At 39.7% G+C, this 12,507-nt stretch overlaps 2 protein-coding genes and 3 long non-coding RNA genes across 7 annotated transcripts in view; 3 read left to right on the top strand and 2 right to left on the bottom strand.

Moving 5' to 3' along the window:
- The first annotated feature begins 208 nt into the window (after positions 1-208).
- LOC115237612 lies at positions 209-2,985 on the top strand. Its single transcript, XR_003884367.1, has 2 exons — positions 209-246; positions 332-2,985. It is a non-coding gene; the product is annotated as an uncharacterized LOC115237612 (long non-coding RNA).
- Positions 2,986-3,278: 293 nt separating this feature from the next.
- On the bottom strand, positions 3,279-4,137 carry LOC115237609. The gene is made up of 2 exons (XR_003884364.1): positions 3,957-4,137; positions 3,279-3,335 (listed from the first exon to the last, which is right to left on the bottom strand). It is a non-coding gene; the product is annotated as an uncharacterized LOC115237609 (long non-coding RNA).
- A 222-nt stretch (positions 4,138-4,359) lies between these two features.
- On the bottom strand, positions 4,360-6,422 carry LOC115237603 (longitudinals lacking protein-like). Of its 2 annotated transcripts, none has more exons than XM_029810764.1 (4): positions 6,256-6,422; positions 5,171-5,404; positions 4,871-5,084; positions 4,360-4,383 (listed from the first exon to the last, which is right to left on the bottom strand). In XM_029810764.1, exons 2-3 carry the CDS (start codon positions 5,357-5,359, stop codon positions 4,890-4,892), a joined length of 384 nt encoding a protein of 127 aa, XP_029666624.1. In that variant the 5' UTR covers positions 5,360-5,404; positions 6,256-6,422; the 3' UTR covers positions 4,360-4,383; positions 4,871-4,889. The 2 variants fall into 2 exon arrangements, with proteins under 2 accessions (XP_029666624.1, XP_029666625.1); XM_029810765.1 differs by lacking the exon at positions 6,256-6,422 and adding an exon at positions 5,903-6,172.
- Positions 6,423-6,509: 87 nt separating this feature from the next.
- Positions 6,510-12,507, top strand: part of LOC115237611 — a 76,383-nt gene continuing 70,385 nt past the window's right edge. The window contains exon 1 of the long non-coding RNA XR_003884366.1: positions 6,510-6,552. This is a non-coding gene — a long non-coding RNA (uncharacterized LOC115237611). The remainder of the gene's footprint in view (positions 6,553-12,507) is intronic.
- On the top strand, positions 10,206-12,501 carry LOC115237602 (CCAAT/enhancer-binding protein). 2 transcript variants are annotated; one of them, XM_029810763.1, is made up of 2 exons: positions 10,206-10,997; positions 11,076-12,501. In XM_029810763.1, the coding sequence occupies exons 1-2, from the start codon at positions 10,920-10,922 to the stop codon at positions 11,973-11,975; spliced, it is 978 nt and encodes a 325-aa protein (XP_029666623.1). In that variant the 5' UTR covers positions 10,206-10,919; the 3' UTR covers positions 11,976-12,501. The 2 variants fall into 2 exon arrangements, with proteins under 2 accessions (XP_029666623.1, XP_029666622.1); XM_029810762.1 differs by having other exon boundaries at positions 10,209-12,501.

Genomic DNA, 12,507 nt, shown 5'->3' with positions numbered 1-12,507 from the left:
ACGGTGTTCCTATCGGATGACTGCGAAAATTGATTAAGTGTAAAGACGGTCAAATAACTAAACATTTTTATTCGGAGAAGAAAGATCCCAAATGTTTGCCAACTATTTTTATATTTCAAACTTCGTTTTAATGTTGCTTACACGAATAATTACATGAATGGTCCCGGTTGATTATCAGAATTTGTTCTTGTTGACATATGTATTATCACGTACCAAGATATCCAGTCTTTAATTTTCCAACATCTTGTAAGAATGAAACATAGAGTTACTTCTAAATGCTTTATATTATTTTGAAAACGACGCGCCTACCTACGTATATTTTATTCCATAGATTCACCTAGAAAATAAGATGAAATATCCATTCGAAAAATAAGCACAGATAAAGCGGAGAGAGGAATATATCCCATATCACCGACAAAGTTTTTTCTATTTGACGCACTTGCCCCATAATGCAGAATGCAGAAGCAAGAAAAATGCTAGAAAAATGCAGATTCTGATCGCTACTATCTCATATAATATATTCAAATATTAGTTTTTTACGTATAAATTGTAACTATGTATATTTTTATACTCTTTATAACATATTCTACTTACGATTATGAATATATCGTTGTACGAATGTATTACGTCGAATAAATAATACGTATTATGTATAATGAAAAATATTATAATTTTGGAATACACATATCTTTTTTGTATTTGTGTTTATAACCATGGTTAGCACGCTTAAAGAGAGATTTATTGCAGGAGCAATAAAAATAGTTACGCGAAAATGATATATTTACATAATTTATTTTATATCTCAACATCATCTCATCATATTATAATCATCATCGAGTCACATAATAGCAAAAGTAATGTTAACAAAGATTTGAATTTTGGCAGGAACAGATAATAGGAATGACGGATAATAAAAATAATGCAACAAAGGAGAGGAGAGGCGGATGAAGGAAGAGAATTCATCCCGATAACTTTTAAAAGGCAATCGATTTGAAATCAATTTACGGTTTTCAATGTGGAGAGTACGGAAAATGGGAGTACGGAAATTGGAGATAAAGCAAGAAATGTAACGAAAAAGGGCTTATGATATAATCGTGAACTTAGCACGAACGGTCACTCCTATATGTGAGATTTTCTATTCTACAATAATTGTACTCCAAATTTACAGCATAGCAAATGTACATGGTACAACTATTCACATTCAGCCACCAAATGCCCGGCAAACTATTATTGTAGGAACTGAACCCATTCATCTTGAGGCATTTAACGCCGCCTTAAATACTGCGAATGAATGTCGGATATCTATTACACGATATTGCTATCGGATGACTGCGAAAATTGATTAAGTGTAAAGACGGTCAAATAACTAAACATTTTTATTCGGAGAAGAAAGATCCCAAATGTTTGCCAACTATTTTTATATTTCAAACTTCGTTTTAATGTTGCTTACACATGAATGGTCCCGGTTGATTATCAGAATTTGTTCTTGTTGATATATGTATTATCGAAATCTGTATATTTCTTTGACGGACCATTCTGACAACCTACGCTTTCAGAGCGGTCTCACGTGTTAATCACAGAAACATCCGAAGCAAAATCGATAGGAAATAATGCGTTAATTCATAATTTGCGGGATATGATTGACATTCGATGAATGTGTACGATCCAAAATACAGTGTCCATAGGAGTATACTCGTGCTAATTCCATATAATTCATGTAAAAATTGGAGTGTTGGAATAAATTCACATATCCGGCACAAAAATAATTAAATCGCAAGAAAAATTTATATAATTATAGAGATTCTCAATGTATAATTTTAAAAAACACCTAGCCAGGAATCGTGAGCGCAGACTTATTTAGCAATAAACAAAACTAATGAAAACTGTTATATAATGTCGTAAAATATGAAAGTAACAAAGAATGAAATCCGAATAATGTTAAAATATTTCATATAGAGACAAGAGGAAAAATATCTCTATAATACATCAATTTTTGTGTCCTTGACTCGATAATGTTTCCTGACTTTTTTCCTAAACTTTTTCGAGCGTCTTGGTTGTCGGGAGGGAAAAGGAACTGTGCGCTCCGACTTTACAAAAATTTACTTCGCTTATATTACAATAACCTTCCCTCGATTTAAAACACACACATCATTTTTTTTCAACCCTTAATATATTATTATCATAAATAAATTTGGTCTATCGGTAATATTGTGAATACGCCGGTACAAATACTGGCAGTATTTGGTTAAGTAAAAATCATGATCACTAGAAGAGGTAACTTGTACGGGATCGATTGCGATATTGCAAGAACAATTCTTCTCGTAAGTATTTCATACTTATTTTTTTACATTTCGCGCAAACACGCACAAATACGTTGTTTTAATGTCATTTCGCAAATTTGACGAAAGAAATTTGTATTGAATGACGTAAACACGCACGTTACTACTTCCAGCAAACTTGATTTGATATTCTTTAATTGTCGGAGGTTTCGCAAATCTATCCACGACAGAAGCACAACTTCCCGATTGGATGTCAATGAAATACTTTCCTTCGTTCAACTATCATTTATATGTAATATAATGCGAAATAGAATCATTAATGCCCTATACGATCGATTTCTTAAAGAAAAATCTTCATAATCGTATGCTTACTTTTATGATCGTTATTTCATTGTCAGGTAAATATTTCACGAAAATGAATGCAGTATACGTAGATATCTATCAAAAAGATGCGAAAGAGACTTTCATTTCGACAGTCTGCACAGACCTCGAATGAGCTTCACGATAAGTGATAAGTTGACACGCGACAAAGGCAAAAGAGATAAAGCTACTTCGTGAATAGATCTACCAAATGGAACCGATAGAGGAGTGCTGTGAGTCAAGTAGATCGGCTTGAAAAAACGGGCGTTGTAACAGGTGTCCTCGACATTTCCAACTTGATCTATCAAGACTGCCCCGGTCAGCATATATTGTAAACTATCGCGACCCACTTATTCGCGCCTCGCGGCGCCTTATTTTAAAAAAATAATCAATGTTGTTGTGTTATTGTTGCCGCTGCAATGTGGCGTAATGGGTTCAAGACAAACATCAACATCTCGTCTCTATTTAAGTGTACTGTCATATTGTCAGTACAATTATTAACATTAAATGAGATTAAGAAAAAGGCATTATTTTACATTGTCATCGTACATATGTTGATCCAAGTCATGAACCAGAGGATACTGGGTTGTGCACATGTAGTGTTCATTTTATATAATATATAATATATATATGCTGTTGTTCTCCCGCCATTGTGAATGCTGATATTGCCCTATAACTCCTACGTAATTGTGCAGTCTGCAAATAAGATAAAATCAAAACATTAGTCAATGTCAATCATGTAAACAGACCAGAATTGCCTTCCATACGTTTATGTAAAAAAAAAAAAATAAAGATAAGGAGATCAAATAAAGTAAACGGAAGTAATGTTTAATTAACAGAAGCTCGTGAAAATGCACGTTCGATCGCAAACTATTAGAATAAAGTGAAAAACGTGCTCGCACGACAACTTGAATCAATCGCGACAAATGTTGGCTTTTAACGAAAATAATGCGGAAGAACAAACTTTCTTGAAACGTGCAAACGCGAAAGGTCCTCGCGCCAGGTACCCTTGTAGGTTAAGCCAGGGGATATCTCGGCGAGCGAGCGAGCGGGACGCGACGACGCGGATCGGCCGAGCTTCGCTGCGAAGCGGAGCGTATCATCTCGCGAACGGGCGAATTAACGCGAAATTAACCGTAAAAATGGATATCGAATGAGCGTTAAATCGCGCGTTTTATCACAACACGCGTGCGTCCGTCGGCCCGTCCCATCAAACGGCGCACACGGGCCCAACACAACACACGGCCCACAACACATTGGGATTTAATGTCGCGAGCGCGACGCGGAGGACGAATTTCTGGAGCCGGTATCGCTTACTTCGCGTCGTCGACGAATCCTGGACGGGGCGCCGACGTGTTTGTGATCAGCACCTTGCTGCCGAGGGGACGCGAAAAATAAGCAGCGCCGAAAACTTTTTGCGCGATCACCACGATTTTTTTGTTGTGACTAATATCACGACGAGGGAAATTCGGTCAGGCTCGAGTCTTTCCGGTAGAGGTCGGTCCGCGTATGTTGTACCGACTGAAATTGCTCGCGAACGTGTCGTTAGATGACGCGACTGACGCGATCGCAGTCGCGGAATTCTCTATATATATAATATATATATTATATATAAAATATATATATATATATGCATTCATGTATGTGTCTTATCGTGTGTTTATGTTGTGTGGAGTGTGTTTTGCGCAATCACTTTACATTATTACATTGTTTCTTTTTTTTTTCAGTCCAGCTTTTCAAAGACCTGCAAAAAAGATTTACATTTGCCCCATTTGTCTGTACGTCAATGAATAGTCATATATACATATTATACACAAGGTAATGATTTAATTGGCCTTTTTAGAAATTAGCTCTTATTTTGCATGTTCAATATATGCGGTAATAGCGCATAGAATAAGGTCGTACATTTTATATGTACAATATATATGTCCAAAAATAAAAATAGATTTGTACAATCAATAATCAAACAATGAACTCTTATGCAGTATGAACGTATAATCCCAAAATTAATATTGTTTATTAAATAAATGCAGTTAAGTAATTCTCTTTCTTGTTATTAAATAAATATTGTGACTAAGTGATTCCCTTTTATCATACGACATAAATTATATACATGCGATTAAATTAAATCACCAAACACGCATAATTGTGAAAAATGGTAAGAAAGTTATATGCTAAAGATACTCTTGTCAATTTGTCTAAGATTAACCAAATAAAATCTCAAAGCATACCATAATTACGTGCGTATCTTTAACCTTCTCTCTTAATGGCACCAGGAGCTTCAGCTAGTCCTTTAACTTTAAGCCGGTCTGCTGTTTTGAGAAACGCTGGTAACTGATCTTGTGAAACATTCACTTCACCTGCGTACATGAATTCTAGAATGGCTTGCAAATGGCTGTATGCGACATCCTTTAGAATTATAATAGGATGTTTGGACGGATTTTCCTGTAATATATATCAAGGCAGTGAATTAGTTTAATTATACAATATTTAAATTCTCTCCATCACTTACTGTAACATAAACAATATACCTCTAATAAGGATTTGAAGTAAGGACTACAGGCGGACAAGACCATTTTATGCGCTTTGCAAGTTTGACCATCGCAAGCCAATGTCACATCCGTGAAACTTTTTTCATCTCGCAGGTGTTTGAACGACGACACCATGTTCGATTGGAAGTCGTTCCATTTAAGAAAAAACTGCTGTTGTTCTCCCGCCATTGTGAATGCTGATATTGCCCTATAACTCCTACGTAATTGTGCAGTCTGCAAATAAGATAAAATCAAAACATTAGTCAATGTCAATCATGTAAACAGACCAGAATTGCCTTCCATACGTTTATGTAAAAAAAAAAAAATAAAGATAAGGAGATCAAATAAAGTAAACGGAAGTAATGTTTAATTAACAGAAGCTCGTGAAAATGCACGTTCGATCGACTGTTACTACTCTATTACTTTTGGATGTGTGATAATTATTAACAATGGATCAGAAATTAATTAATTCTTTCTGAAACGTTATATACGAGAAAAATGCTTCATGCACAGAACAGAAATGCTCTCATTTAATAGAGGGAAAAATCAAATATAAAGAGAGCGAGAAAGAATAAAAAAATTAAGAAAAAGCAAAAAATATGATGAGATAACGCATTATTAGGTCTCTTATTCCCGTTTCGTATCCCGTTGTTATATAATGTACGTAGTGATATACATATATGTATATAGCAAGAAAGATAGAGAGGGGGAAAATAATGCGGAAGAACAAACTTTCTTGAAACGTGCAAACGCGAAAGGTCCTCGCGCCAGGTACCCTTGTAGGTTAAGCCAGGGGATATCTCGGCGAGCGAGCGAGCGGGACGCGACGACGCGGATCGGCCGAGCTTCGCTGCGAAGCGGAGCGTATCATCTCGCGAACGGGCGAATTAACGCGAAATTAACCGTAAAAATGGATATCGAATGAGCGTTAAATCGCGCGTTTTATCACAACACGCGTGCGTCCGTCGGCCCGTCCCATCAAACGGCGCACACGGGCCCAACACAACACACGGCCCACAACACATTGGGATTTAATGTCGCGAGCGCGACGCGGAGGACGAATTTCTGGAGCCGGTATCGCTTACTTCGCGTCGTCGACGAATCCTGGACGGGGCGCCGACGTGTTTGTGATCAGCACCTTGCTGCCGAGGGGACGCGAAAAATAAGCAGCGCCGAAAACTTTTTGCGCGATCACCACGATTTTTTTGTTGTGACTAATATCACGACGAGGGAAATTCGGTCAGGCTCGAGTCTTTCCGGTAGAGGTCGGTCCGCGTATGTTGTACCGACTGAAATTGCTCGCGAACGTGTCGTTAGATGACGCGACTGACGCGATCGCAGTCGCGGAATTCTCGTCGTTGCGCGTTCGCGAGCAAATTTCGGTAAGTCGTAAATTTCATGAGTATTTCATATCGATATCTTGTACAATCTCATAAATCTTAGTTAAAGTTAATTAATAATTGATTCTCCTGCCTTTCTTGTTCTTTGTCTCTTTAGAAACAAAACTTAAAGATATAAAAAAATCTATTCATTGAAGTTTAGCAAGTTAGGCTATGTTTAACGATCTTATGTTACTTTTACTCTTTATCGCGCGATATAATTAAAAGAATTTTAATATTTATTTTAAAATATATATGTATGCTTACAAAACTCTTATAAACGCTAAAATCTACCTTTAAGCTTCTTAATCTCGTAAATTGGCAACAAATAAATAATGTTAGATTATATATAATAAATTTTAATAATATTTTAAAGCTAGTAGTAATAAGTTAACTTCATGCAAAAGCTATATAATTTACAAAATATATATAGCACATGAAGTATGTATAATATTCATAATTTATTTTCCTAAACTGTTACTACTCTATTACTTTTGGATGTGTGATAATTATTAACAATGGATCAGAAATTAATTAATTCTTTCTGAAACGTTATATACGAGAAAAATGCTTCATGCACAGAACAGAAATGCTCTCATTTAATAGAGGGAAAAATCAAATATAAAGAGAGCGAGAAAGAATAAAAAAATTAAGAAAAAGCAAAAAATATGATGAGATAACGCATTATTAGGTCTCTTATTCCCGTTTCGTATCCCGTTGTTATATAATGTACGTAGTGATATACATATATGTATATAGCAAGAAAGATAGAGAGGGGGAGGGGGAGAGAGAGAGAGAGAGAGAGAGTTTATGATTAGTGGTCCCAGTAAAAGAATATTAATACGATCTTAATTTCGACGCCAATCGCGCAAAAAAATTGTTTCTGTCTTTTTTTCCGCCTTGATAGCGACAGAAGTATTGATACAAGCGAGTATAGCTTATGCGTGCGTTGGCTCGTAGATCAACGCACATCTAACTACTATACGCGCACGATATTAAAGATAAAAATCCATGTTGATAAACAATCGAAATATGACGCAACAATGATTTGTCTACTCGCGACGTATCTCGTGTAGAAATCGTCTTGAAAAAAATTATTTCTTGTTAAGCTGAGTCAGCAATAAATACTTAAATAAGGATAAACGATACAAAAAGCTGAAGAAAAATTCCGAGGCAATTCCGGAGAAAGTAAAGATAAATATCTTAAAAGTTTGAAAGTCGATAAAGTAGTCAAAGCTCAAGTATAAATAAGGAACTGAAATATACATATATTGTACACATTTTCTTATTTAATTCTAGACATGATAATTAAGATTTATGACGAACGATTATTTAACGCGATTATTATTGAATTGGATTAATAAACGAATTACGATCGCCAGATTTTCGCGTTTTTTCCAACATAAGAGATTTGCGAAAACAACCGCAAATTTCTTAAAGAAAATGCGAAAATCTGGCGACGTAAATCATTCTTCATTATAAATCTTGATTATCATGTCTAGAATTTAATGAATAATAATTATATAGCTCTTCCGCGAATTTATTCTCATTAGTGTTATTTAATAGCGCTTATAAATCTTGTTCAAATTCAAATTAAACCTTTGCCAACTAAAGTAAGATGCGATACTTGACAATCATGAAGATCATTTTCATCGCAAAATTCCCAAAAATTTTAACAGAGGGAAATAAGTGCAACGAAAGATTTCTGCTCAATTGGTTACTGTCAATTGCGCAATATCGTGCAAACGGTGACATATGTTCCTATCGGCTGCAACATATTGTTAATCGCATTTAAAGTACCGATTATAACTATAGATACCATATAATATCACAATACATGATGTTTATTGTATTATACATATATGAAATATTAATGTATAATACAATACATTTTTGATATAGAATGTTTGAATAACAATTGAATATAATTGGCGTGTATCCCGGAACTTTTGTGTTTGATCCAAGTTCGATTATATATGCTATCGATTCGATAATTGTTCATGTAGTAATTAATGACGAATAATCTGATCATAAAAATTAATTTTCGAGTGGAAAATCCGTGCACCCATCGCGAGTTGAAAGAGAGCCACCTTTCGTACGCATGGCATCGCGCGAGTATGTGGCATCGAGAGAATCAAACGCCGGAAAATTTTTTCCGTCGCGCGGAACCGTGACGGGACCACAGCATGTGAGAGCACGAGGGAGGGCGAGAGAAGGAAAGAGAGAGAAAAAAGAACGCGCGACGACGCTTGACGGAATCGGATGAGGAGCGAAGGGGGAAACGCGAAGAAAAAAGCGGTCGAAACGCGTTGGGGACAGAGAGGGAGAGATGAAAAAAAAGGATCAAAATCGGAGGAAAACGAGAGAAAGAGAGAGATAGAGAGAGAGAGAGAGAGAGAGGCGCATAGATAGCGAGCGAAAAAAGCGAGAGCAAGAGTTAGAAAACAAACAAATCAAACGAATTGTTGTAATTGCATATTTTATTAGTGGCAAGAGAGAGAGAGAGAAAGAGAGAGAGAGAGAGAGAGGCCGAATCATACCTGATTGTTCTATTATAAGTTTACCGTCATATGAAACAGAACTTCATCTTCATTCATATGTAAATCCGATGCCTACGACACAGTGACAGCAGCAGCAGCCGGCATATACGTGCATTCATCACGATTGCATGTATCATATGTGGATCCGCGCGCGAGCGATTTAATTATGCGAAGGCGCGCGATTACGGCGTGTAGCGGGTGAATGTGGACGTATGGCACGGTGTGCCTTGATGTATGACTGACGTATGATATTAGGGTACGAGATTACCTGTCACAGATCACGGTCATCTTGTCTATGCACAAATATATTTTGATATGAAACGTACGCGCGATGCCTGGTCTCTGTTTCCTTCTTCGCCTCCGTATCATCTCACTCGCTCCGTCCATCTCTCCCTGCGTTTCGGTCGTTTAATCATTAATTTAATCTTTTGTGATGTGCTCTGAAGTTTCCGATGCATAAAACTATTTTTCTTCAGAGAGATAACGTTATTAAGTATATGTAATACTCTAGATTTTAAACAAAGTATATGTGAGAAATTTTTTTTACACTATTGTCAATGCGTCGTGTGCTATATTGCATGTCACGCATTAAAAAGATATATATGCGTACATCTATTTATCGCATCACGTAAATATAAACATCAATTTTTAATTATTCTTACTTGTACGTTACTTAGCATGCATGTTTTGGTTTTTAGACTTTTGCAGAATACGTCCAAGTATTCTGGTTTATTTTTTCAGGAACGTAAGGCTGATGTAATATACATATTTCGCTTTTACTTTAATAATTCTCTATAAATATATTTTTTAAATCATTGCCAATGTGTATTTTCATACTTTCTGAGATTCAGTAAAGAAAACAATATTAAAAAACTACGCAATATTCTCTCTCTCTTCAAAAAAGAAAAAGACTATCATAAACTAATTAAAAAAATATATAAAAAATTAGAGCGAAAAAAGCGAGAGCAAGAGTTAGAAATAAAACAGGGCCCGGAGGAGAGCAAGGAGCGGGGGAGAACGGGAGCTAACTCGTACAAGCGTGCGCGATGACGGACGAGAGGAGGAGCGCGGTTCGGAGGACGCTCAGCGTTTACCTCCTCCTCCTCCTCCTCTCTCATGGTCCTCTTTCGGAGGGGACCGAACGTAAAGAGGAACGTGCGGGAGAAACGTAGCGTCACGCAAGCGCAATGAGGGACAGTCGCGCGGGCCACATTGAAAGCTTGTAACATGCCGCCGAGGCGAACAGTCGCGCGCTAACTCTCATGCGGATTGTATTACCGTATCCGGGCTCTCTCGTTCTCTTTTTAACCGTCTCTCTCATGTGTATTTCGATTGCGAGAGACAAGAGGTATATAGTAATCGGAATCGTTGTGCGTGTAGGCGTTAGTAAACGGTGTTTGACGCGTAGCCGAACACGCGACTAAAGTTAAACGAGACAACATTGTCGACAGACGGAACCTGTGACCGTCGAGGTCTTCGTGATCTAGGAATATATAATCCGTTATAGCCATTAAGTACTTGGAACAGTGTCAAAAGCTACGACGCGCGGTTTCGAGGAAACGACGAAGGTCCATTTATTATCCGCGACGGTGACGGTGTGGATGAGCGGTAGTAGATTCATGCCGAGAGATATCCTCTCTCACGTCTGCTGGCTTTCATCCTTGGATGTCATAGCACGCGATACGACGGCCGAAGAGAAGAAGAAGATAGAATAAAGTAGAAACAGCGAGAGACGAACGTGGACCAGACGAAGTTTCTACGCACGCATAGACGGACATACAGGTGGTTGTGGTGAAAGGACTCCTTCTATCTGTGATGTGCGAGTGAACAATGGAATCACCGGTCATGTACGATTCGGCGGCCCATCAGGCCCAGGCCCAGGGTACGGCCGATCTGAAGAAGTCCCAGGTGCTCAATAACAACACCAGTAATCAGAACAACAACGCCGCGACAAATAATAATAATAATAATAATTCCGCTCTGCAGATCAATCACAATCATAACCATAACCAGCAGTTGAACAGCACGGTGGTGAGCAAAGTCTCCGCCAGCAAGGCGACCCTGCATCAGCAGTACGCCGAGCACTGTGCCGCCGCTGGTGAACTCACCGACCTTAACACCCCGGAGATCTCGCTGGACCTCCAGCATCTGATCGACGACAACCACTTCAACGACGGTTTATTAGACATGCTCAATGCCACCAACGGCGTGAAGCACGTGAGAACGGGCAATTACAACACGCGCACTACCCTCGCATACATGCCGCAGCCAGTGCACAGCGGCGCGAATTATCATCAGGGTAGCTGTAGCGATAGTAACAGTTCGAGCTCGGAATCACCCAGCATCAAGGAAGAGCCGCTGGACCCGGCGGACTATCGACGCCACTGCCCTCAGTATCCACCGGGTTACAGCCCGGTGACGAACAATCCGTTCGCCAATGGCGGTCAAACCTTCACCACCCTGGCACCGTCCACGATACCCGGTAGTCATCCCGGCACGCCGATTCATCAACCACCGCCTCGGGGCGGCCCTATGAAAGGACCGGTAATAACCCATCAACATCACGCCGCCGCCAACGTCGCCAGGAAACAGACCAAGGCCATCGACAAGGCGAGCGACGAGTACAGACGACGGCGGGAGAGGAATAACATCGCCGTGAGGAAGAGCCGCGAGAAGGCGAAGGTGCGATCGCGCGAGACCGAGGAGAAGGTCAAGTTGCTGGTGAAAGACAACGATCTGCTGAAGAAGCGAATCGAACTGCTCACCGAGGAACTCAACGTTCTCAGATCGCTCTTCGGCAACGTCAGCATGCTACCCGAGCATCTGCACCGCGAAATCTCGAGGCACCTCGATCAATTTCAGCAGCACGCGGTCGGACCCATGTAGCAGCAGCGCGCGGACGTAGCCGCGCGATGATGATCGTACGAGACGGCGTCGTTTGACGACGACGTCGTCGTTTACTCGCGTCCCCGGCCGTTATCAGGTCGCTCCGATTGTGAGGCGATGTCAGTCAGTCGCGTCTTCCGCTTTCCTCTCGCGTCTCCCCGCGTACACGCATCGCGTAAATCTCTCACGAAGAGACTCTCGTCCCCCTCGCTCACTCTCGTTCCCTCTTTCTTCGTCTTCATCTTCATCTTCCATCTCCGTCTTCTGCGTCGTATCTTGTATCTCGCTCAATTCGGAGTGCGCGACGCGAGCGCACGTGCATGCGTGCGTCGTCGTTGTCGCGAAGTTGCGAGCGTGGGAGGGTGAAGGGGGGAGGGGGGGTCGACGAGTCGCGTAGGAAGAACGAGTTATTCAACGCGAGCTTGCGACTTGCGATGCGAGCTAGAGAACGCGATCGACATGATGACGATGATTCGCGTGTTCCAAGACAAGTGCCTCTGTCGCCCGCGGTCTTATGCTCGAAAGAAAGAGT

This window comes from Formica exsecta, unplaced genomic scaffold (genome assembly GCF_003651465.1).
Source record: "Formica exsecta isolate Colony F162 unplaced genomic scaffold, ASM365146v1 scaffold30, whole genome shotgun sequence".
Taxonomy (NCBI): domain Eukaryota; kingdom Metazoa; phylum Arthropoda; class Insecta; order Hymenoptera; family Formicidae; genus Formica; species Formica exsecta.
This window is presented reverse-complemented; position numbering and strand designations above follow the sequence as displayed.